Below are 27,240 nucleotides of genomic sequence, written 5' to 3'. Positions count from 1 at the left end.
GATGTATTATTGCCCTTCACTGCAGATAGCGGCAGCCAGATATCTTTCTATTTTCACAGTAAATCCTGTCTCCCATTTATTATGTTGCCAAACAGCTTTTCTTTTCTGACCTTCAGCCTCTTTTTTTTTTTTTTTTTTTTTGCAAGACAAGAGGACAGACACAGAAAGTCATTATTCAGCTTGGAAACAAAACAGGAAAAGTTCCCTCATCTATCAAACGGAGCCCAAGATCTATGACAATGTCCAGGGCATGGCTCAGATCAAAGAGGGAGATGCCACTTTTACTCAGGTCCTGCAAATGACTGACTGGCCTCGTTCATCCATCACGCTTGAAAGTAAGAGATCAAAACAATAAAACCCTTTTTAGGTAATGGCTGCAGAGGGATCTCTCGGTTGAGACGCGTCCTCCTCCCCGGGGAACATTGCATTAGGTGATGATTGATGACCTGATCTGAGTGTAGTTTTCAGGGTCTGTTTAAATATAAGCTTTTTGTTTGTCGCAAGGAAGATGCAGAGGCTAGATAATAAGAGTCTTGGGGGGCGGGGAAAGGTTCAGCGTTCCCTTTATGACGGTGTCTGGAGAAAAAAAAAAGTTTATTTAAAAGGGATGGTTAAGAGTTTTTCAGAACTACTGGAAATGTGTCGCAGGTTTTGTGGCGCAGCACTGGAGCACCGCAGAGGACTCTCATCATTCCTCTTCACTCGGTGCACCTCAGACTTTCAATGAGTCGGGGTCGCGACGTGGGTATGTTTACAACAAGGGGCAGAGCAGGCTTTAAGTCCTGTTGAGCCTCAGGTTCATCGGCGTTTGCAGTAAGATTTTTTAGATCTTTCATAATTCTGTTGTAGGGAGTCGTGTGTAGGAACTAGAGACTTAAAAAGACGTAACCAGCAAATAAAGAGGAGCGACTCTGTTACTAGAACTGCTCTGGATCATAGTAAATGCTATTTAAAGCCCCTTTAAATCCCCAGCCCTTTAAACGGTTGCCATGTTTGGATTGGGCTGTTAGTTGCACACGAAGCATTTCTGGTCAAAGTAACAAGACGGTGTCAGACTAAGCCTTCGCATAACTTAAGCTTAGGATCTTTACTCTTCTTTAATTTTATACCATATGGTAACTATGACTGGAAACACTTTCCATGTTCCATTCTCAGCCCATATAGAAGGATCATTGATGGTGCACTGCCTCCTACCTCTATCTCCTGCATGAATAATTATGAGTCCTTATGTATGTAATTTCCAATGCTAATGCGATGACAGACTAAAGGTTCGTGGAATAGTATTTTCCTGAAAAACATTGATGTGTTGGAGATTGGAGTTGTTTTAAGAAGCCTGCTTCGATCTTGGCCCCTTTCAGACTAGTCTTTGGCTTAAGCCTCTGGGACCAGCTAATGGATTTGTACTGTTTGAAGGAGCCAGGAGGGCTAGCTACTGCAGATAAGATATCAATTGCTTATAAGCTTTTAACAAAGTCCCATTTACAAAATCCTGAGCGTTCTTGCTATTGCACTTAAGGAGGCTTTGGATTAGATTAGATTATATTTAAAAGGATTCCAAAAGATTAACTCAAAATCCAAAGCCAGATATCAGCCAGGTTTACCTGTTTACCTTTGTGTATAACCTTTACTTATACACAAAGTATAAGTAAAGGTTTTTAATGTTTTTAATCACTATTTTCACTGACAATCTTAGCCGACTTTCAAATGGCCAATTTAAAAATGTAGAACTTTAATTTTATGTTTTACTTTTTTAACGTCGGCGTCTCTCTATTTCCGTTTAGCAACACAAAGATGGAACAGCTCTAAACAACTTCAATGCGACGTGACAATTTCCGATCCCTTTCACAGATAGCTGCTGCATCTGTAGCAGAAGACAGTTTTTTAGGTCGCTAAAAATGGCCTGACCCTCACACAACTTCACTAGGAGCCCCAGTGGAGCAGCTGAGACGGCAGAGAGCTTCAAACGTCCAAACATAATGGGCAATCTAGTGAAAAACCCGCCCAGAACAGCGCCAGCAGACACGCTTTGTTGTCTGTAAACTCAAGGTCCTCTCTGTAGCCAGCAGGCTTCTCCTCCTGTTTAGACGGCTCATGGAGTCTGTCCTCCTCTAATTATCCTCCGCTGTTCCATCTGCCGCTTCACCGTGCCGACAGTCTCCAGCAGCCACAGTTACTTCTCACATCAGTAGTCGTTCAGAGCTCTCGCAGACATCAAAGTTGCTGCAGTCGCGCAAAGTGAAACTCCCTGTTCAGCTAATGACCCTGAACACCCTCATTTGGACAACGTGTCACTATGTGTCAGTCGAGTTGAAGGTACAAATCACGGGCTCCTCTTAGTTACACTATTCCTGAAATGTAGAAAACAAAAAAAGGTTTATTCCGCTCTAATCTTGAAGTGAAACCCTCATACTTACACACTGGCTTGTTAATTTTACTCAATCCTCCTGACATGTTTGGCGTGTTGTTCTAATTGTACAAAAGGTCCAAGGTGGAAATGATAATGGTAAATGCTTATTTTACTGAGGAGCTTAAATTGTAATTGGTAAATAATCAAACAGCAATGTATCTTGCAACAACCCCCATTTTTGTTATTTTTGCATCTTTTTTGTTTGTAAGTTGTTTTTTCTTTGTCATTTTAACATCTCATTAGTTTATGCGGATTACCCACTTATAGTTTTAGAATGCAGGATGTAAACGCATAGCTCTTTATTTAAACTTTTTGTTCTATTCAAAATACCACTGTGATAACCAGTTTCTTTGCTAAATAGTCGAATCAGATTAGAGGGAGAGCATCTGAAGACCTCAATCTCCGAGTCTTGCCGCATAATCTCGACTGGATTTAGGTCTGGACTTTAACTGGGCCATCCTAAAATGAAGTTGCTTTGATCTAAATCGTTTTATTGTCCCAGCTGTCAGGTGATCTATTGCCCAAGTGTTTTGCGACCTCTATCAAGTTTTTCTGCGAGAATCTCTTCACCTCATTAGTTCTGACCACTACATTGACGTTTGCGGTTGTAAAGTGGAAATATCTGGAAAAAAAAAAAAAGACTTTACAAGCTATAAATACTTTTGTCATCTAAATACTTAATTATTATGGTGATATTGCAGATCATTAAAAATTATAATGAAGCTGTTCAAGTTTGAACATGTTCTTGTTAGATGCGCGCATATTCACAGTTTTGAATTGAGGAGTTGCAATATGCAACCCTCACGAAATGCCTGTGCACATTGTGCTAAGTTGTGCTGAAAAATATATTCAAATCTGTCATCCTGTATTACAGAACATTACTGCATAACCTATTATGAGTCAGTGGTGCACTGGATAGCCTGTCCATTGAGCTCTTACTCTAAATTCAGTTAGGGGGGAGGTGTGCTCCTTCAATGAAATTATATTTGAAATCCTTTCATTTCCTATTATTTGGCTCTGAAAGTGCGGAGAGCTATAACTGCACGAAACACTTTAATGCAAATCTGATGGAGAGCAAGGTGATGCTGGGAAATGAGTGATCACGGCTGATAAAAATGGGATGAGATGTCTCAGCCCTCCAGGCATGTAGGTGTAGACTATTTTATTCCTCAATCTCGGAGTGGTTTCTGCTACTTACTGTACAGCCGGGGGTGACAACAGTCATTACAGTGATGACGGGGTCAATGCACAACAGCCAGAACAATGGAGGAAATCAGTTTTCCCTCGTGTTCGGAGCCTTGAAAGGGAGCCCAACCAAGCAAGGACCTGTGATTAATTTAATACATACTGGTGATTTGCCCTTTAATTTGCATGCACAACACTCATGCATGTTAATCAAGAGCGGCCTGGAAACAGTAGAGCGGCTTAACCTTCGGTGACTGTATGGCTGTGGCTCTTCTTTAGAGAGCCATTGTCCATGTGTCTCTATTATCCTGCTGGTCACGGTTCTCCGGCTCTGCCCTCCGCTCATACGGGAGATATCTGTAGAATAATTCTACCTGTCTGTTTCTATCGGCCTCTCCTTCCTTCTCCCCCTCCCCCCCCCCCCCTCCCCTTCCATGCCTGACCTTTCTGCATCCCCCACCAGCTGACCTTGGTGTCCTTTTAGTTCTTCCCTTTTCCCTTTCTCACACCACTCTGCTCTCCATCACATTCTCCTCCAACTACCCTGTGCCCCCTTCGTTCCCAGCCCCCGCCAATTGCCTCCACTCTCTCTGTGTGTCCCCTCGGTTACGCCCCCTGGATCACTCTCCTCTCCTCTCTCCTCCTCCTGCTGTCTCCTTCTTTGCTCTCTGCAGCTGTACATACTCTGCTTTTTAATTAGACCGACTCGGCATAGCTCCACCTACCTCTGCCTCCTCTACGCTCCATCCAGCCCCTTGCTTTCCCTCTCACTCCCCCCCTCCCCCCCACATTTATTTATTTTTTTGCTTACAAGGATACGCAGGGGGCTCGCATGGCGTTGGGGAGAGGAGGTCATGATGGAGAGATGCGGAGAGAAAGAAGCGGGGGAGAGGAGGAAGAGAGAACGGAGAGGAGCATCTGAGAGTGTAACTGCCTGTTTGCTCACTCTTGTCTTCTTACTCCCCCTCCTGTCCTTTCACTTCCACTCACAGCACAAACACTCAGACAACTAGGTAGGCACAGCGCAGCGCAGAGCTGTGAGGGATGGAGAGCAGGGTTCCCACGTGAAAGAAAGGCTTGAATCCACGGGCGAAGAGGAGGGTGAGATAAAAGACAGCCGGATAAGGGGGGTAGGAAAGAGGAGAGTTGAGGAGCAGGTGGACCCAAGAAAAGGATGCAACGTGAAGCTCACCGTGCAGCGGTGACAGAGAGGTGAGGATAAAAAGCAAACACGAGGGATGGAAGAATGGGGAGGAAGCAACGTGAAGGAATAACAGAAGAGGAGCGAGCGCACGCTTCTGTGTGTGTGTGTGTATGTGTGTGGGGAAGAGTCAGCGCAGAGGGCAACAGGAAGAGGGATGTTGTAGATGTGGTATGTGTGACTCAGTTCTGTGTCCTGATGGCAGATAGTACAGCAATCTACCAAGCAGCCTCCTCTCAGCATCACCATAGCGATGGCAAAGTGAGAAGAAGCAAAGATGAGGACAGATTTTAGAAAGAACTCGAGCGCCTCTTCCTATTTAGTAACGTCGCACTTCTCGTTTGTTTCTCTTTGCATTCTGTTGAATTCCACAAAGAGGACAGAAGCAGAGTGCAGCGCATCCTCGCATGCGTGAGTACACGTGCATGCTCGGATTTTGTTTATGTGTTTTAGGCAGCCGAGTCTGTGTGCACTTATTTCTACTGACAATGGAGGTGTGTTCCTGGACCCGCTGTGCACCTTAGCCTTCGTGCGTGTGTGTGAGAAAGAAAGAGAGAGAGAGAGAGAGAGAATGAAATCTTGGGGAAATGGATTTTGCTTATTTGGATACAGGGATTTGCTTTACTGCAGGTGTGGGAGTTATTTTCCGAGTTTGTGCTGCTCCGTGAGAAGATTTAAACAGCCAGGAGCTCAGATTGTTAAAGCACTTGATGTAGCTTTGCAGATTCTAGCTGTGTTCCTTCTCTGCACATTTGTCATGACTCAGGCCGTGTATGCGCGCGCGTGTGTGTGCGTCTGTGGTGTTTGGTGTAAGTTTCCGGAGGAGGCGGTATTGACAGAGGGAATTCCTTTTGTATAGACCTGTGTGTGTTTCTAAGAAAAGTCTAGTGTATGTTGGTGTAGCAGTCACAGCAATTTCTGCATTTTCATGTACATGCGAATTCCCTTACACACACCTTTGTAAGGGAAGTCGCACAGGTTTCTCCCTCACATTTCCTGCAGGAATCTGAATTCCTGCAGGAATTCCATCGGAATCCTGCAGGAATGTGAGGGAGAAACCTGTGCGAATGTGAAGCTCTTCCGGATTTCACATTCCGGAAGAGCTTGGAAAAAAAGAAAGCTGATTTATTGATTTCCAAGCATTGTTTTTATAATCTATTTACTGGAATAATTGTTAAAAAATAAAATGCTGAGAGCATTTCAGACTGAATATATTGCATATAAATAATGTGCACAGTCACAACATTTTGCTTGATGATTAAAGTTTCAGCCGTCAGTATAATTTAACTGTTACTTGAAAACACCCACACACGTTTTGCTCATTAGGGATGGGCAGTAGACTTAAATTGTACCACAATATGTCAGAATATTTATTGCAATAACAATGAAAGTGTTTAAAAAACATCCCTAAGTCTCTTTGGCTTTAAATCTTCCACTGCATACAGTCAATTCTTCAAAAACACAAAGCCTGCTCTAAAAATAAAACTTTTTTTTTATCAAATGAGCTGCTTCACTTCACTAGTTACATTAATTAGTGCAGCTATACCACTAAACAGCACGGAAAAGTAAGTGATCTAAGCATACTGTCAGTTTTCAGGATTTGGAAATGCCATTAGAGTTTACTGTTTTCATAGTTAATTGCAGTTCTTACAGATATTTCCCCCTCCTGATTACAATATTTAATAGCATAATTCCCCACGGCTAATTCTTTTACGGGGGTTGCTCTGTCTTCAACCCCAGTCCTCAGAGCCCACTGTCCTGCATGTGTTAGATGTGTAATCGGTCCATCACTTCTGGATCTCCAAGCCATGAACCTCCGTAGAAGCCCAGAGAAATATGTTTAAAATTGAAGCCAAGCTGTTTTATCCGAATTGAACCTGAAGAAAGTCAGGCATATTTCACCGTTTTGATCAACCTCAATGACCTTCCAAGTGTGTTTTCACATTGTTCAGGTGAAAGGCGACGTTTTCTTCTATTTCAATGTGTACACTGACTTCAGGATGTACAGAAACCCGACACGTTCATTTAAATTTGATGTGTGACGAAAATAATACATCTAAGCCATGTAGGACAGGGGGCCCCTGATAGGGTTAGTGACAACCACCTTTGACATAGAACCAGACCTCCAATGATACGACAAGAAAACCTAAAGTTACTCCTAATGGTAGTATCCTGCTCTTTATTCTATTTTGCGTGAGTTTGCTGGTGAACCCAGCAATCACCGGGCAAGTGGAAGGGATCATGCCCAGGTTTCCAGTCCATCACAGGGCCTACAGACAGATGCACAGGACAGACATCTACTCTTGCACGCAGTCACACCTCTGTAGATCACGTTGGGTTCCCAGTTAACTTAATTTGGTTATGTTGAGACTATGGGAGGAAACAGAGATTTGGGTCCTGTCGTAATCATGTATGAACGGGTAAAACATTGTGAACTAATGTGGGCATGTTGGTTTTCACGCATGCTGTAAGGTTGATTTTCAGTTTTAAATGGCCTTGGTTTATATTGTGTTGTGTGTCTATGTTACCCTGTGATGGACTAGGAGTTTCCAGAGAACAGTCTACTTCTCACTTAACCTTGGTTTTATGTTATTTTTTTATTTTATTTTGAGGGCTCCATAAGAAGAACTGTCATCCTGCAATTGAAAGATCATGAGTTAGATTTTGTCTTCTCTTGACCACATGCTTGGGCAAGATTCTGAACCTCAATATGTTGGTTTTTGTTTGTTTTCAACAGGACGAGTCCTGCAGTAAAACCAGGCTTAGTTTTAGTGGACATCTGCCATTACTAACTTTGGGTTTAGTACAAAATGTTTTTAAAAATTAGCATCTGGAAAACGGAGTATGGAATTTTGAAGTAGATAATGAGTAGAAGGACTTTTTTTCTTTCTTATTTAACATATTGTCTGTCAGCAGGTCAGCATAATAAGCATAAGTTACATACATGTATGTAGAATCAATTTCAGTTCTTTCTCTTCCCATCGGCTGAGTATTTACCAATCTCCATTTTTCTGTCATGGAGATTGGGAACTTTCTCCACACTTGGACAGCTTTTCTGTCTGCTGGCCAGCCGTTTTCATAAAGCTGGCATTGACTTGGCTTTAGAGGTAATGCACTATTATGTACTTGTTGATTTGTAAAGAAGTGACACCGCTTCTCTGCAGCTAAGCAGAGAATCTACGAGCATGCTCGTTTTGTTCCTGACAAAATAAAAAAATAAAAAAAAACTTTAACTTCAGTAAAACATTTTTTATTTTTTTATTTTTTGCAATGATGGATGCAGAACCCAAATCATAAATTACCTAATGAGCAAGCAAAGTTTGCTCCATCTTCTTGTGATGGGCAGACATTCTCAAATGCTTGCTCCAATTCACTGGCCTACAAATAGGAATTTCAAATTAGGCAAAGGATTTTGGTCAGAGGAGGACAGATGGAACAAATCATTATTGGCAAACACATTCTGGAAGGAAAACTCAAACAGTTGTGATACGTCTTCCTTACGAAGAGCCGAACCAGTGATTCCGCAAACATTTATATGTCAATGTAAATTATAAGTAATGGCAGCAGAAGTTAATTTGCGTAAAACATTTTCAATTGATGATCAGAGGCATGTCTATATATTAAGCAACAACCAGGAGACAGCTTGATGCTCCTTCATCAAATACAAAGAAAAAGTCACATAAGGATATGTTTCATCTCAAAACAAGCAGCATGCGTTTTAGTAAACCATAACATGGTAGCAAAGACAAGTTCTAAATATTAGATTGCCCACCTAAATGGCAAATAAAGCTCACAGAATCATCTAAGCTGTTGCAAATGCTAATGATTGGGGCTCATTATTTGCAACGTGTGTATTTGTCTTGCGTTTTAGTGTCACACAAAAATGTACAGCTTTAGGGAGCAACACTCCAGTACCTAATTTCTTTCAGTGAAAATCTGCAAGAAAAAGCAAATAGGTCAGGCTGACACAAGAAAAGCCACGTCAGGCTGCACAGCCACGCTAACAGCTTAGGTTTGTATCTAGAACACATTCAGACAACAATGAACCAGACGGTTTAATGCTCCGTCGTTATCTTAAGTGATTTGAGTCGTAAGTGTATATTTATTTACAAAAATAATTCTGTGGGCATGTTTTGTACAGTGCTTTCACTTCAGCTCATGAATTGTGTCTCTCATTGGTTTTTAAAAGGCCACACGGAGATCGTTTTAGACAAATAGGTTATTACAACAGCGTCTGAACACAATCATAATGGTTGTACTCACTGAGTTCCCATGCAGTGCATTTAATACGAACATTTCCTTTGCATGATTTGATTTGCTGCTTGGGATGATTGGAGTGATGAGATCAGTCAAATGCATCAACACCATGCAGTGTTTCCAGCTAGTGTTTGCTAAAGTACTCATGCTGCATGTTTTTCCACTTTTTGTCATTGTGATAACCACAAATTTCAGTGTAGACTATTTGGATTTTTTTGTGATTGACCCTCAGCAAGTAGTACGTAACAGTGAAGTGGAAGAAAAATCTGAACTGCTTTAATATTCATCTCAAATAATACTCAGAAACTTGTATTTGTACAGAGCGCATTTCAAATCTGTTGCCAGAGATTCTCAATTGGATTCCAACGTTTCCTGTCATTGTCCTGCTAAGGTTTGAACGTCTATTCTCTAGTCTCAAGTCTTTGAGGGCCTTTTACAGTGTGTCTTCTGACCCCAGTTTCAAAAATACGCGTGTCCACATGGGACCGTTTTCAGGAATGTTTTCATCCACACAAAAACAAGATGTTGTTTTTACTCCTCCAGTCCTGTAAGTGGCGTTAAATATCAAGTATTGGACCTGTGCATGACGCTGGCACATGAGATTAGAGGTAAACAAGAAAACAAGAATGGTGAACAACATTCACCAGACTTTTGTGGAACATTTTTACCTTTAATGAGGTGCTGCAGCAGTTGCAGGACCATTATAAACATGTAATCCACTGTTGTCATTTAAGTCACATATGATGAATTTCACAGGTCAGGTTAATGTTTGGGCTAATACGTCACCTTTTTCACAAAAGATGCATTTTCATTGTCCACACTAATACACATAGACACAATTTTCACTCTGGAACCCATTTTTGGTTCACAGTGTGGAGAATGGGGAAAAATGGTGAAAAATCTTTGTTTTTTTTAACAGAAACTTTCCAATGTTGACATTGGAAAATCAACATTTCATTGGAAAGTCAACATTCCAGTGTAAAACACACATTACACTGTATTTACATCTATATATTTTGTAATCAGCTCTGACCAGCCCTGACCCTACTGAAAAAAAAACATCCTAAAATCAAGACGCTGCCATCCACATGCTCTACTTGTAGGGTTGTGACAAACCACAAATGAAATGGCATCAGACTTATGTAGCATTTTATCAGGACACTCAAACATGTTTTACATAAAATATGATTCCCCATGTCCAACAATGGCCTTGCCAACTTCAATCTGCCATGTATGCAGCAGTGGATTTTACTTAGGTGAAGTCGAGTAAAGAAGGTTAAATGCAAATGAACTGGTTTAAAGCTCTTCTGTCTCCTTCACAGGACAATTCAAGGATTCTCAACTTACTGAGAATGTGATATTTTCCTAAATAGCAAAAAAAGGGAAAAAAAATGCTTATTATAGCTGCTTTAGGTCAAAGTTGTTTATTCCCTTATTTCCAAAAGGCATCCGTATAATTTCCGGGAGTGTGTGGTTTAAGATTGCTTACATATGCATGTGCTTGTGTTTACAGAGAAATCTTTGTCACCACAAAGTCGTGAATTTGTAATTTTTAATTCACTCGCTGCTTGTATTGTATCAAATAAAACGAAACACCCGCTTGCCTGAGACTTTGCTGCGCTTTGCTGAACACAGTGCTTACCTGACAAAATAGGCATCTAATAGCAACTCCCAGGGAGCTGTTCCTGAATTGGTGATCCCTTTTGACAAGACCGCAGGAGAACTGCAACGGCTGGTGCGGTTTGCGTCTGCTGTGAGAGCCACAAGAGCATTGTTAATTCCTGTGACAGAGCACAGGTATAAACCAGGAGCCTCTTTGTGTTCACAGGGCCAATGACTGATCATATAGCTTTTCTTAGTTCCTCTTCAGTAAACCCTTAAATGCCCTGACGCGCTGATGCTCCCGATTTACCACTTCACTGAACCCTAACCATGACATTTCCTCTGCTGCCAGGGGTTGTTCCCTCCTGCTTTGCGGCCTGCCAACTCAACTCTCCCCACGCCCCCGCTACCCCTGCTTTTTCCCTCCACCCCATCTCCCTCTTACTTATTCAGAATCCTACTCCTCGCAGTTCACTGTGTGTCTCATAGCATCTCTAAATATAACTAAGCATGTCTATCTCTTTTCCTTCCTCTTCCTGCCTCCTCCTCCTCTTAGTCCTGTCTGACAAATTTAGGCATGCCTAGACAATCTGATCTGACATGACTTTACATAACAATTCAAACCACAGAGCCCCTCTCCCCTACCTCCCTGGCACAGGGAGAGCCAAAGGTGTGTTATTGTCATGGATGTAATTCTCACAACTCCTGTAGGACCCCGGGCTCATAATATTACAATTGGATTTGCACGTCCAGGATGTTCTTGTTTCTTGAGTCCGTGAGATCTGTGCTTCTCTGAGTAACCGTGGTTTAGAAAAGACGAGTTGGATGCGATGCAGGCATTATTGTCACCCCACATGAGGGGATAGATGCCTGTACTCAGAGTAAAGCCTTCTCACAGACGCTAGCAGGAAGCAAGAGGGCTGGAGTAAATCTTAAATAATAACGATAGAGAGTTATGACCCCTGTTGGCGTTATGCCGTTGCACACGTTCATCCTCTTGCCTGGTGATTTATTTCTTGTCTGCCAATAAGAGCTTAACATGGAAATGTCACATGTGGGTAAATGGCTGGTCTCAGCCCCTGGAGTGAGCTCATGCAGCATTAAGAGGGTATGGATTCATTAAACTGTCGGCATAAATTTTGACCCAAGGCTAGTTTGCAGGCTGAGAGCGAAGAATTCGGACGCGGACAGGGGAGATTTTCAACAGTGTCGTAAAGGCAGAGAGGAAGACACAAGTGATGGGTGAAAATGAGAAAAATAGGCCTGGTTTCAAGTAAGATAGAATGAGAGCACACTCAGGATGACAGCCCGTAGAATAAGAGAGGGTAATGCTCCTTTGGCGGTGCATGGATGAAACTGGGAAGTCTGAAGAGAATTTTATCCTGGTAGAGTTGTGAAATAACATAAATATCAAATACAAAGAACAAAATTTGTACATTCTACTCAAACTTTTACACAAGTCTAATTACAACCACAGACCTCGGGTCATTTTGGGGGATTTTGAGCGATAGACGAACAGTCAAAAGAGACAAAGTAATGAATAATTGTAAAGTGGAAAACGATACATGAAATTCAAATTGTTTTACCGCACATGAAATCGTTTTAAAGCAAACTGATATTTGTGGTTATAAAGTAATAAAAGCTAAAGATGTTTTAAGACTAGGTATTCTGTGCTTGCCAGGCACACAGTGCCATTTTATAACCCAATCAAGCATTTTGCCTCCATTTCTTATGAAAATGCTGTATTATGTCACAAACAACTTAAAAACATTGTGACTTTGCATCAGACAGAAAAATTGGTCTCTATCTCATCAAGAACCTCCTGCCCTTTCCAACACTCACCCTTCAGGGATGTCAACACAACAATGCTTCCCATGCTGTCCATTGTACACCCGTTATTAGAAGTATTGTAGTTTGTATGATAAGCTCAGCAGATGCTCAGTTCCACCAGATGTTTGCTAACTATGGCCGCTGCTGGTCTGGTGGAGATGTGCTGGGGAAGTGCAAGGAGAGGGTTCTTGGCTGGAGACTGCAGCTCTAAGGGAAAGCTTGGGGGAATTAGACAGTGCATTGCAGAAGGAAGTGTTAGGGCACCCCAATTGGCTGCCACAGGAGATTCAGTGATACCTCAAAACATGCATGAATGAGTCAAAACATCGCTCTGGGTATGTTTTTGATGAGGGAGTAACATTATGACATAAAGCCCCAAAGGTTGATTTTGCATAACACTCCCTTTTAAGAGGTATGAATAGTTTTTGCAAGTCACCTTATTGAGCTAAAGATAAATCCTTGTTTTTGTATTTTCAGCCTCTGTAGCAGAAAAATAGATTATCCACGCATAAGAATATTTATCATTTCGAAGAGAGATTTGGTCTTGGTCATTTAGCTCATCTTTACACACAGAAGTGATAAGAAAGTAAAAAAAGAATCAGAACTTTGTGGTATGTTTCATAATTCACTATGGTTGTTATTTTCCTTTAGGCTCTGTCTGTGTGACCGTAATCATAATTAATCCTAATAACCATGTTTTTAAAGAGGTTGACGGAAGGGTGCGGCTGTGACAAAGATCCCTCTCCTTAGAGCAACAAAAAGAGAGCGAGAAAGCAAGAAAAAAAATGGTGGACATAAATAAATGTGGCAGGGCCTCGGGTATCACACTCCCTAAATAACCTGGGAGCTGTGAAGGAGTCACTAATTACCCCTCCCACAGAAGATAAGAGTACGGACAGTCACACTCGCACCCAGAATTAGCGCGTGGGCCTGTCAGTGTCAGGGGCTATCACAAGGAGATAACAAGGAACAAATCCATAGATCCTGTAAGGCAGACGACAGGATCACGCCTGACTGCTAGCAATGCGGACAAGGAGTGGAAGTGATATACAGTGTATATATATATATATATATATATATCTATATATATAGTATCTGTATCACAAACATGCTGCAGCATCATAGAGATGAGAACATACTACTAACCACAGCATGGTAGACAGACTGCCACAGAGTGACCAGATGAATCAGAGAGGATGTCATCGTGGCAGCTCATCAAGAACTGATAACAGAGCCGCAGACTGTTAAAACATAGAGGAAAAGGAAAATCTGTAAGACACATGCACATGGGAAATATGATAACAGTCACCCTGTGTTCCTAAGAGCTGGAAAAAACACTTTTTGTTGCTTCTGCAGCAACGCTACGTTTAACAATTGCTAATGATACAGAGAAAATCAAATAGACATAAAACATAAGTATCCCCTTCAGCCAATATGAATAGGCCTTAATTACAATCCCTTTTCACTTGTTTGGGGTATTTATTTCTCCGCTGCTTGTAGTCTTCCACCACCTCCAACTCTTCAGTCGTTTCTCCTAACTAATGTATTCTTCTTCCTCCCACTTTGTGGACTGTACCCTTATTCATTTCAAAATAGCTGCTTACCTTATGTCATCCTATTTATCTCAAACAACTGCTTAAACAGACATGCATTTGTTAACAACTACAGTCTCTTCTTTTCTTCCCCCTTTTTGTGTACTTCTCTGTAGGAGCCAACGCCATCTTCAGCCATGGGAGAATGACACTTTGAGTCCAGAACTGAAAAACAGAAAGTGAAATCAACGAAACAGACAAAGCAGTCTGCCAAAATAAGTTTCAAAAGGCAGCTCGTTATGGGAAGACCCTCCAAAGACCATCCCATACATAGCCCACTGGATCTCCTGAGGGATCAGGGGACAAAGCACGAGTACAAGAAGGGACTGCCAAGTATGCAAACCTAAGGATGAACAGGCTATATTCCCTGACTCTCTGCCCATTGGCATTGCAAGCCTTTTGGGCCTCATCATGATATTTGCAAGGGGAAATTGGGAGAAATGGGAGTAAAGGAAAATGTGCACAAATTTAAAGGACATATAAAAGCATGGACATGTTCACTTTAACAAAATTTGATGCTGCTTTTCTCTAATTTATCTTAATATGTCATATTTTTGTAGAAGTGAAGGTAAAATTCACAGTTGCTGTAGAACTTAGCATTGGTCACAGTGATCTGACACACCCTTTTTACTGTCTATGATGTTGGTTTACCTTTACCTGTGGACATTGTAGTAATTCTTCTTAAGGACAACATTTGATTTCAAGGGATGTGAACAAGCTTTGGCAATTATTCTACAAATGGACTAAACTTTGCAAGCGTTGGCCGAACTTTGTTTGGTTTTATGAGGAAAATGGGACTCATCAATAAAGTACATAGCTCTCACATGCATTTAATACTATAGCAAAATAGTAATGAAAAACTTACTTTCCTTGTTGACGCATAAACAAAAAGGCCTTTAAAACGGCAAACTGCCTGTGAATGTTGGGGAAGAAACAGAGAGGCCACAGAAATGGTGAGCAAGGAGCCTAATCACTTGCTCACAGGCCAAAGCAACGGCAAGAGCACCTTGGCAGACAAACTGCCTGGAACAATGACTGTACGCTCTGTGCTGCTTAATCGAGACTCACCAGATATTGAAAGTCGGCTCAAGCGGCGTCGCAGCCGCACCCATCAGGTTCGTTTCAAAGACCTTGAGGATGGCAGTAGCAGTAGTGGCAACAGTGCAACAGGAGAAAACAACACCCGTCAACGGCCTGCCAAGGACCGTGACAGCCCACATCCTCTCCGGAAACACAACAGCATGTCCCCTCAGCCATGGACAGACCGACCACACACTGAGGGCCTACTTGGTCAAACCTCTGTGGTGGGGGCTGTGCGTGGGGATATGGCAAGTACAATAGAAAAAGTGGCTGCTTTTTTAGCACGGGCCCCGCCTCATCCACTAACACCTGGTCCTACACGCAGATGTTGGGCGCCACCACAGTCTAACTCTCTAACTTTACCAATGACACGAAGACCCAGTACAAGCACCAGCACAGCCATTCAGACTTCACCATGCCTCAAAAAACCTCAGTCTCTCTCATCCACCCATGCACGTAGCCACAGCATTGGGGACTCAGTTGGTGTGGATGGAGATGATGAGCATGACTCTCAAGATGAGTACCTTAGCCACAACCATGTGCTGCCTGGGTCCAAAGATCAGAGCAGACCACCGAGCTGTGGGGATAAAACTGTGGTAGAACGAAGATCCAAAGTATCAAAGACAGAAATTAAGTCAGGTGTTATGGTAAAACCATCCAGACACAGCTGTCCACCTTCAGTTCTTCACAATAGTGATCTGTGTCACTGTTCTTCAATATCTTGCCGAGATGGTCCCAAGCGCCAGGGAAGTAGCACTCCTTCTGTGGTAAGGAGGAGAAAGCGCCTAAGCCGGACAACAAGTGATCCTGGAAAAGAAGTGCACTTCTGCACCACTCCCACACAAACTGAAAGCCCCCCTCGATCTCCTCCTCCTACAAATACCAAACTGTGTACGACTGAAGTTCAAACTGAGGGTCCATCCTCACCTCCAGCTTCAAAGCATTGCACCACCCAAAGTCAAACTGAACGTAAACATCAGTCTCTAAATTTGAGTGATGAACACTGCTCAACACAAATTCAAATCACTAATTCTTGTCCAACCCTACCTCAAAATGTTGAGCAGTGTACCCCTCAAAAACAAGCAAACTCTCCATGTCCATCTTCCCCGAATCATAAACCTTGCACTACACAATTGCCAACTTGTAGCTCCATTGCCTCTCCACCTTTAATTGCATCGCCCAGCTTACATTCTGACATCCCAGTGTCTGCTTCTGCAGCTGAAAACCCTCCCACCACCAAAATTTCTACTGTGCCTTACTGTACTTCTCCTCCAACACTGGCAAATGCACCAGTACAAACCACTGAAAAAGGCTATAAGGCAGCTTCTTCATCTCCTACTAAGCCAGCAAGTGTCACTAATCCTCCACCAAACATCCTACCTATTCTTTCCTCCACTCCTGCACATTCTGCTGCCCAAAGCCCTATTCCTTATTATACTGTTTTGTCTCCACCAACACCACCCAGCAAAACTGCTGTTTGCTCAAGTCCTTCCTTTACTGCCCCTCAGTCCTCCTCCTATAACTGCACATCCCCAATATCAATATCATCCTCTTCCTTAACCTGTTCCACCCCTACTCCAAATGTAAGCACCATTTTAACATCTTGTGAACCTAACAAACAGCCCAATGCTGTCCCAAATGTAAGACATCAACAGCCACCATCAGGTCCAACAAATAATGCACCACTCACAAACCTCACACCCTGTACAATTGTGACTCAGACTGCCCTGTCTTGCACATCCATATCATATTACACCAGTACTCATCCAGGTGGCCCCCACACACCCCAGATTAATCAAACATCACCTTCTTACACCACTGTTATACAAACAGTATCTCATTGTAACATACCGTATCAAACAGTGCAAAACACCCCCCCTGCCAGCACAGGGATAACCCTTTATCCCTCCCCTGTCCCTAGACTTGAATCTTGCACTTCTCCACCTCCAATTGTGAAAGCATATGTGTCCACCCTTCAGAATGCTCAAGCTTGTGGGACTCCAACTAAAGCTGTTCCTTTGTACTCTTCAACATTTCGTGCTGCACCACCATACACTCCCCCTTCTCAAGCCTCCTATAATGCTCAGGATAAGAGGGGCATTCGACTTCCACCTCCTCCTCCGCCACCTCCTCCCTACACACCACGGAAAAAAGGAAGTGAGCCAGCCGTTGCCACAGCCCGAACACCAATGCTCAGGACAGAGAGCAAGGCCAATGAAAAAGGTACGGAGAGGGAGGAGAAAAAGGAGGATACGACGGATATGAAGTGTACAGACTCACCCAAGTTCTGTGGGAGAGCCAGTTCTCTGAAGCACAGAGCTCAAACTCCGCCAGTTGCTGTGATGAAGGGAGAGAGGCGCTCCTCTACCTCCTCCCCTGCCAAGGCCTGTTTTAAGCCCAGCTGTCTTAGCTCAGCCCAGGCTCAGCTTGGGGTGCTACACAAAATGCTCTGCTCAGGAGCCAGCGTCAGGCCCAACATACCAAACAGCCAACACTCTCTGCCTCCTAACCAGCAGGGCTGCTCTGGTGCCAGGGGCTGCTCTGCCTCTGGGGGTCAGCCTGCAACTGGGCCGCTGAGTCCCACACAAGCTGACACTTTAAGACAGGTTCAGGAAATTCTTGGAGGGTTGATGTCTGGGGCCAGGTGTAAACTGGACCCATCACGGGTGACGGAAAAGCTCCTGAGTCCCAATGGACCCCTGCATGATATTCGTAGCTTGCAGAACCAGCTTCACAGTCTGGAGGGCGTCCTGGAGACCAGCCAGAATACGATTAAGGTCCTGCTGGATGTCATTCAAGACCTTGAGAAAAAGGAAGCAGAGAGAGATGGGTGAGTAGGACAATGCAATACTGTGAAGTTACTGTAAGGGCAACTCACATCGGTGGCATAAGAAAATAATTATGTGTATTATTCTTCTATTAAGCTACCCACATTGGTTGCTTCTCCATGGCGCATTGGGGCTTCTACATTTTATAAAATACAGCTGACACCTCTCATTTAAAGGGATGCACTGTGGCACTCCTGATATGTGTTTCCCTTTGACCTATTTGTACCTCCCAAAATTCTAATGCTAATTGTGATATCAATGTTCATGATTTGGATTGAACGATTCTAAGTCTGGGAGGTTGAAACTTTACTTCTGAAGCCTACATTTTCTTGAGTTCTCAGAAACAGGAGTGGTTATAACAGCATGCTTCAGGTGCTGAATAATCCACAGGTAGTGTTAGTGATAGTTCAACCCTGTCTCCAAGGGTTAAATTAAGGCATGAGAAAGGAACTCGTTTGACTTTTAAACCAACATAAAAGCCCTGAGCCAGAAAGGGAGTGATCCAGAATTTGAAGCCGTAAATACATAATGACTAAAACCCTCAGGCCAACAGAGCTGTAAATGTTGCCTTTGCTGGACATCTTAGCTCAGGGCCAAGAGTGGTATAAAAAGGCCATCTGCTTCTCTATACTATGCAGAATTCCCTTTGACCCAAAGAAAAGATGGAGGATATTGTCCTAAAAAAAGAAGTGGTATGACAGTAGAAAGTATGACTTTAAAGGTAGATGTAAGATTCTAGCCTAGGAGTTCATAGTTTTATTAAAAAACAAAAGAAAATCTCTTTTCAAAGTTCAGACTCCACGAGAGAAAGTAATGTATGGTTAGCTTTACACTGAGGCATTGGCTTGTTATCTCATGTAATATCAACTAGTACAGAAAAGTGGTTCTTTGAAGGCAAATTATACTTCACCAAAAAGTATACATGTTGGCAGTAATAACTTCCCTGCACCATGTGAGGCGACTCTTACAGATTGATGGTTTTCTGGGATACAGTTGGAACACAATGTAAGTTTGTTTAGAAAGAAAAATACAACAAGGTAAAACATCTAGGTTTGTGTAGAAAAGCGATGAAGAAATACCACATTGAATACTAAGAGGAATGTGTAGCTATTTTTATGATGTCTCATATCAGCCATTCAAGCTTAAATTATCTGCATGTCAAAGAATTTATGTCACGTCAGACTACAGGAAATCTCTAGGGGGCTCAGTTGCATCCATTTGAAGGAGCTTCATGCATGCGTGCAGCATGCAAGGTTTGATAGAAATCAACATTTAGTTGCCGTCATGTTGGTGGTTTCAGATGTTCCAAGCTTCTTAGTGTAAACCCTTTACTGTTCCCATCAAGACTTAATTAATCTGCTTCCTGCGTTGTAAGCGGCTTAGTAATTTCTCTCGCTTTATCGCACCAAAATAGTACATATATGATGTGGGAACATTCTTGGACAGGAAGCGATATGTAAATGGGTGTGGGTCTATGAATCCATAGAAAGATTTTAGTGGTACGGCTGAAATCAGATATTTACATGCCCTACAATCTGACATTAAGTCATTGTAAACCCTTTTTTTCTTAAGTCAGTTTGGATTTCCTAAATTATCTCTATTTACTAGATGCCATACGTTTTAGGGAATTGTTCATAACTTTAATTAAAATCATGGATTTACATATGCTAAGACTATTTGACCTCTAAGTGTTTTGGAAAGCCCAGATGATGATGCAAAGGCTTAGTAGACTTCTAATTGGTTAATTCAGTCGTCTCAAACTCCAGTCCTCGAGGGCCAGAGTCCTGCGACATTTAGATGTGTCCCTTTTCCTGAAGACTTGATAAAACTGTTCATAATACTGCTCAGGAATGAGACTGTGTTCACAGAGAGATTTTTAAAAAAGCCATTACCCCAAAAATCAACAAAAGCGACAGATCACAGTTTAGAACTTGACACCGTGATAAAGATGTTTAATTTTTAAGACATGTTCTGTGGTCTGATGATACTAGAAGTGAAGTGTTTGGCCATAATGACGCTTGTTGCAAAGGGAGAAACGTGTAGGCCTGGGGACACCATCTCGGTTGAGACGTATAGGGGTGACAGTATTATGCCGTGTGGGTGTTTTGTTGCAGGAGAGCCTGGTGCAGTTCACAATATGGATTAGAATCACAAGCAAAGATCAGTGTGGACATTACAAGCAACACCTTAAGACATCAATTAGGATTCTCAAGCTGAGGCACGTGTGTTTTCGAAATGGACAATGAACGATCAAATATGTCTGAGAATGGCTGAAAGACAGGAACGTGAATGTTTGGGGAAGGCCAAATCTCAATGTAACAGAAAAATTTGAAGGGAAAGCTGAAAATGTGTGCACGAGTCATATAGTTTAAAATGTAACTCTACTAAATAGACAACAAAAACAGAAATTTATGTCGATTTCAGAATTTTGACTAAGTAAATAAATAATATTAAAATTATCTCTTATTCTTCTAGGATTGCGTAAATAGACATAGTACCAGCAATCCCAACTGACTCAAAACAGGCAGTCGGCGTATTGTCAGACCATGAGAAATAAAAAGGGCTTGTCAAACATTGCATGTAAATATTTGGCTAAAACCGTATCCAGACAGAATATCCCACAATATTATGTCAACTTTAATGCAGAGACTGTACTTCCCAGGCATGTGACTGGCAGGTCCTTTGTCTCATTTTGCCCATTCTAGTATCAGAACTCCACAGTAGCTTGTACGCATGCAAACTTGACTTTCACCTTCTAAGCATTATTTTATGCCCTGAGTGACAATGCGATTCGTGGTTTACATAACCGAGGGAGCTTGTTGGAGGGGGTGTAGTTCATTAAAAAATGATCAGGGATAATTTCAGGAAGAAGACTGGCGTACTCTCAGAGATCCCTGTGCCAGAAATGCTGCTCAGTGAGGTAACTTGATGTATCAGAGGGGTCACACAAATGGACATGCAGCAACACATGCCCCTGGTACCCCTGATATGTCATCTGTGTGCTTTTCAACAGTAGACATTCCTACAGGACGGGGCAGGACATTGAGAACTGTGGGACCTGCAGAGACTGCGCCTGCATCATCTACAGGTACGTTTGACCAAAGCATGTTTGAATTTCCTCAGCTTTATCATTGCCTTTCCTTCTTCTTCTAAATGCTGAGAGCACAGAGTTTCTCTCAGTGCACATTTATGTGTGCATCATGCTGTCATTTTGAATCACATCAGATCTAGAGGTTGTTTTATGGCTTGGAAGGATTGTTGTTCTGCACAGTGTGACAGCACAGCTGGGTGCAGCTCTCAAAAGAATGGCCACTCGTCACCAGAACATTGCTGCATCTATACATTGTAATATGTTACCGACATCCTCATGGCTTAAATTTAATTAGCTGAACAACAGCAAATGCATATTTTTTCCACATACACACCCTTGCACACAAAGTATGCCTTTCTATCTTCACAGGAACTTTGACTTCCATTCATTTTTCATTCATTTCTATAGCGTAACCTTTACATGTATGTTACCTAACCATTTCTGCCTAAATCCTAACCCCAAAACATCACTTCTTCTTATAGGGCCCAGGCTTTGGATCCCATAACAAACAATGGGTCCTAGTGTTTGTCGTAAAAATGAACATTAAACCATATCAAATATACGCACATACACATTCTGACACTTGTATAAATAATTCCGTTCCCAAGATTTAAACAGCACTTTGCACAAGGCCGTAAAAAGGGCACATGAAAACTGTGAAAAGCTGTGAAACTGAAAACTTTTAGATGTGAGCAGTTGAAAGGGGGACAAAAAGAGAATCTGACAGAATAAATAGATATTTCAACAGGAGAGTGGCGAAACCTATTGGTACAGAAATCTCCTAATAAATAGAACATCACAGCAAAGCTAATTCATTTCAGTAACTCAGTTCAAAGATTGAAACCTTTTTCATGCACATGCTATACAAAGAGAGACTTCCTTTGTGAGCAGGACTCTCTGCACCTGCACACATTGCCAAAAAATACCAAGCACCCCTTTAAAGACCTATTGTCTGAAATAAAAATACTTTTATCTGTCCTGATATGGTTTTATCCTGATAAATAACGTGTAATGCACGTTGTAAATCTATATGATCAAATTGTTTCATTTTTAAAAAAACGTAATTATATTCCTTCTTAAATATTTGCGCTTATTAAGATGCAACAACAAAGCACTTCTCTGCTTATTAAAACTATGATGTAAACAGCTTTGAGGTGTTGGTTATCTCATAAATCTGAAAAGCATAACTCAATTATCAAGGCAACACTCATCATCAGTCTTTGTAATGGTGCACTGCTGTTGAGAAAAATGGCAAGTACACACTTTAGACTGTGTGCTCAGACACTCACAAATTTATTATTCATTATTATGCACAGCTAAGAAGGCTTTCCCCATAGCTACAAAATATCTTCAACCTCAAAAAGAAAACTCAAAAACAAAACCGCAATTGTTAGCTGAAGTTTGGTTATAGTACACCACATAAATGATTCAAAGTACTATATAAGTCCTTTTATGCTCTGTAATTTATTTTCACTGTGTTTGAAAATCTCCTCAAATAAGACATGACAAAAGAAAGAGTGGCAGAAGACGAGAAAGAAGGTGACTGAGACAAGTGGGAAAATATATAAATGGCTAAAAGGATCTGGGAGAAAAAAGATCAGAAGTTTTGAAAGGGAATGAGACAAAAAAAGAGAACATCATAAGGGAGCGATTTATTGAGAATTTAATGCAAATTCATGTTGATTTGTCTGAATATTACTTTTTTGGAAGGTAAGCATGTGAGCTTACTTTACCCACTTTTTTTTTCTTTCCTCCCAACAAGAGGCTTTTTCATTCTTAAACCGCACTCTCAACTTTTTAAGTCAGATTCTTTTGTGGTCAAAAAGCAGTATTATCTCTCAATCATCTGTCAACACTTTTCACTTGTGTTTTGAGTGAAGGGTTTTCCTGTTTTGAGAGAGAAAAACTATATACTCTTCCTCCACACCCTCGCAGGGATTTGAGTTCAGCTTAGTTAAGAAAAAGAAATAAAAAAAAAGACAGAATCAGACAGCTGGAGAGAAATATCTGGAGATAAGGTGTAGCCTGGTAAGAATGACTGATGGTAAAGCCTGAGAATCTGACAAGGCAGATTCTATCAATTAAAAGGCCCTTTGAAATCTAACTTCTGGGAGAAACAGCAAAGCTTTAGGCACTATTTACTGGAAATCGGTGCCTGTTGAAGTGCTGGGTTGAACCGTTTCATGTTTTTGTTGTTTTACAACTTTAAATTGCAAGGTGATTTTATTTCATAGACCAACACATAGTATTGTATAACTACACAACTATGTGTGTTGCAATTCCATATTAGAGTGTTTGTGAACTCTTGCCAAAGATTCTGGATTGAATTTAGGTCTGGCCTTCAGAGGACTGTAACACATGAATATGCACAGATCTAGACCACTCCATTCTAGCTCTGGCTGTGATTAAAGTGGTTGTCTTAACTCGGAAGTCCATTGTTTCTTTCAGGGCCAAGTATTTAAATTAGTCCATCTTATTTTTCCTGTTGAAGACCACCATCTCCATACCATGCTGCTCCCAACACCGTGCTTTGTTGTGAGGAAGGTGCCCTGTTAGTTTATATGTCAAGTTCAGTTTCATGTCCCTATTAGGAAAAAGCCCCCTTTTCCGTGTTTTTATCCTGTATGGCTTGTGGCAAGTTGCAAACAGGAGTTCTTATGGATTTCTTTCAACAATCTCATGCTTTCCGTCACTCTTCATGAATACACCATGAAATGTACTCAGTGTTTCCTTCTATAGATGATACTACTGGCTCATAGATGATGTGGTATGTTGTATTTTCTCTTCCAAATGAAGCAACTAAAAAGCTGTTAACTCCGTTTACCCTAAATATCCTCTAACACAGACAGTACTTGTGGACCAGTGAGTCTGTGTGTCTACTTTGTCTTTTCAAATTCCCATTTGTCTTGAAGACAGGTGTTCACATTGAGCTACGTTTTCTCCTGTTACAGGGGAGTTGTCCCTTTATACTATCATGCATGCTAAGAGATTGCTGCAACATTAATGATCCGGTGCCATTGGTTGGGTTCCTTAAAAGATTGTTTTGCAAGTTGATATTTTGAACTGAATCTGATTACATTGTGTTGGATCAAACCCAAAAGTATCATATTTATTTATGTCTGTATGTATGACGTTAGTAAGTTGGTGCTATTTAATTGAACATAATTAGATATATTTGTCCTAGGGACAGATTTGCGAGCTGTGGATCTCTCCAGCTCCTCCAGAGTTGTCATGAGCCTCTCGGCTTCTTGTCTGAATAAGACTCTAATTTTCCCATTGGTCAGGTGAGGTGGATAACTATCTCTATGGAATTAACTCATATAAATATTGTATATTTACTCAAAAACTAAAACCACTTTTATAGAATATAGTACCTACAAAATACAAATTAATCAATGAACAGTGTTTTGCAAAAATATTCACGTGCTTTTTTTTATTTTAACATAAAGTGAAAATGGCCATAAAATTTTACTAATTGGGCCACTTGACAGTTCTAATAACTAACACGCAGACTTAAGAAAAAAATATGTGACTGAATTAAGCTATTGAACATTTCATCTTTTTTCAGTTTATTGGTTTAATTTTCCAATGGGGTTGGGAGTTGAATTGGCTGCGCTACTGCAAATATCGCCCTGAACAGCCTGTTTGACATCACAGAACGCTTAATTAATCCATTATTTATTTTCCTTGTTGGTTTGCCTGTTTTCAAATAAATTTAGTTATTTTCAAGCCGTGTTTTGACAGTTTCCGCAGTTCCAACGCCACAATATTCAGAGGTCTTGTGTTCTTTTGCAGTCTTGAAGTGTTTTTTTTTTTAAATATCGTACAATAAAAGTTACTTACTTACTGATGAGGGTTATGAGGGGTTCTTGAGTTTGGATGCTTTCTGAAAGAATATACAGCTCCTTTGTTTTGTTTTTTTCTCCTTTTCTTTGCTTTATAAAATGGGTGAAGCCAGAACAACTCATTTGATTTTAATTTGCAGCTCTCTTTTGAGAAGTCTCTGAATTATGCATATGCATACATGTTGGTTAAGTTTCTCTACACACATAGTTTCAGCAGGCATATAATTTAAGAAAAAAAAAAGTGCCTTGCTTGAATATCAACTTTTCAACATAGAATATACGATGTAAGGAACGGGTGTTTTGTGGTCATATATCACATGGCCCACATTTGCATTAAGCAACATTTTATTTGGGGTCCCTCTTCCTGCGAAGAACATCAGCACCACTAACAGCGTTTAAATGCATTTTTGGCGGAATCTGGAGGAAGTGTCCAACGGTGTTAACATGAGTACAATCTGATTTATTGTGAAATCAAATTGTACTTATGTAAACTCAACAATGAAACAACAAATTGTTTTAATAAAGCTTTTAAACAATTTTAAATTCTTGCGCTGAGACTGTCGTATTTATAACATTCTCATTGTTAATATACAAGCATAAAAATTTGTTTTACTTCTATTGTGAACTTATCAGCCTTTGGGAAAAAAGAGACTTTAAAAGTTTATATGAATATATCTTGCAAATCCTTCCTGCTGCCATAGCAGCTGCTCTTTAACTTGCCCTCTAAAGCCTCCTCCCTGTAGACTAGATTTTCTTGTACAGAAGGTAATAAACAGATAAACTGAAGGTGCCAGCTTCAAATTATTACATTTTCCTTCCACTTTCATATTTGTTATACCCAACGGGGAGCTGTTGGTTTTTACAAATCACAGTACTGATTTTACCAGTACAGGCGTTACTAGATTTAAAGCCACGCGTGATAATTTCAGCAAATTAATTTTATTTAAATTAAAATGTATTCATGTTAGGCAGTAGTGCATAGGAGGTAATGACATTGAGTGCAAGCCTCTAGGTTTTCATTTATTACTTTGTGAGAAGGAAAATGTTTCCAACAATTACATAAGAAAACTGTAGGAAAAAACAAGTTATGTCCTTACTTAGTCTAAAGAATTTGAAGAGGCCAAGAGAAAGGTGCGAGAGAAAGACTCGGTGCTGAAGTAGACAATATCCGGAATCACCTCGAAGAAGCAATTATTGCTACCCATTACATTAAGGAGGGTTAAAAGATCAATGGTACAAAAGATTATTCACAATTGGAAACCGTTCAAAACAGATCCATTAGCGGTGCAGCGGGCCCCCCGAACATGGAGCCTATTAGTCCTTGACGCAGCCCTCTGCGGTTCGATTCCTGACCTTGAGACCTTTGCTGCATGTCTTCCCTCCTTCTCTCTTTTCCTCCCATTTCCTGTCTGATTACTGCAAAAATAAAGGCCACTAGAGTCACAATAAGCTTTAACAAAAGAAACCCAAAGTTTGTGCACTGATGAGAAAAACTGCAAAGAAACCCAACAATTCACGCTCAGAATCTGTGGGCCTGGTTTAAAATCCAACTGTTAACATTTATGAAAATGGAAAAAGACTAAAGCTGAAATCCCAAATGAACTCCAAAATGTATGGAACTATGGATAGTCATTATTAGGACTGTCAATGTTAATGTGTTAATGCATGCAATTAATCTGAAAAGTTTAACAAGGTAATATTGCACAATGAAGATTAAAGACTTAAAAGCCTTTCTGTTTAAAAAACACAGCAATGAACTTTAAAATAAAACCGAGTTAGTATGTAGCCCACTTATTGCAACGGTGAATTATCCTTCCATTGATAGTTAGCATTTCTAAATTATGTTTGAAACAAAATGACTTCTTTTAAAACTTTCTGGGAAACTGGGAAAGTGAAATGCTTGTGACAAAGTAAAGCATTTTTTGAAATTGTGCATTTTTACATTTCAGGCTTACAAAGTTAAACGTAGCGATTTCTCGTGATTAATCCAATTACGCTTTTTAATTGACTGACAACACTAGTCATCGTACACAACGACATGTTTGACAAAACTTACTTTGCTGTTAAGCAGCGTAGAGTCAAATACGAGGCCAATAGTTATAACAGCTCAACTGCGTCCCAAACCAGGTTGTGAACATAACAACCATCCCAAATATGGCAGCAATAACTGCAAAAGGCTGAAATGCTGCACAGCAGTCTTGAGAGGTGTGCTGAAACAAAAGTCTGTTTAGAAGAGTGGCCCGAAACTCCCTCACATCACTCTGAAAGTCTGATAAATTCAAACATTAAATGTCTGCTTCATTTTGTAAAGAATGCACCTTT

At 41.0% G+C, this 27,240-nt stretch overlaps 1 protein-coding gene across 4 annotated transcripts in view; it reads left to right on the top strand.

Annotated features, from left to right (window-relative positions):
- Positions 1-4,313: 4,313 nt before the first annotated feature.
- Positions 4,314-27,240, top strand: part of LOC106954516 (mucin-12) — a 51,349-nt gene continuing 28,422 nt past the window's right edge. The window contains exons 1-4 of one of the 4 annotated variants that reach the window (XM_015044059.1): positions 4,316-4,804; positions 5,170-5,204; positions 14,191-17,984; positions 20,996-21,070. In XM_015044059.1, coding sequence (XP_014899545.1) covers positions 15,025-17,984; positions 20,996-21,070 — 3,035 coding nt within the window. In that variant the 5' untranslated portion in view covers positions 4,316-4,804; positions 5,170-5,204; positions 14,191-15,024. Of the gene's footprint in view, positions 4,805-4,868; positions 5,055-5,169; positions 5,205-14,190; positions 17,985-20,995; positions 21,071-27,240 lie in introns of those variants that run through there. The other 3 variants (XM_015044060.1, XM_015044061.1, XM_015044058.1) reach the window with 3 other exon arrangements.

The sequence above is a fragment of the Poecilia latipinna genome, unplaced genomic scaffold (assembly GCF_001443285.1).
Source record: "Poecilia latipinna isolate Pla-1442-1.1 unplaced genomic scaffold, P_latipinna-1.0 Scaffold661, whole genome shotgun sequence".
In the NCBI taxonomy this organism is placed as follows: Eukaryota; Metazoa; Chordata; class Actinopteri; order Cyprinodontiformes; family Poeciliidae; genus Poecilia; species Poecilia latipinna.
This window is presented reverse-complemented; position numbering and strand designations above follow the sequence as displayed.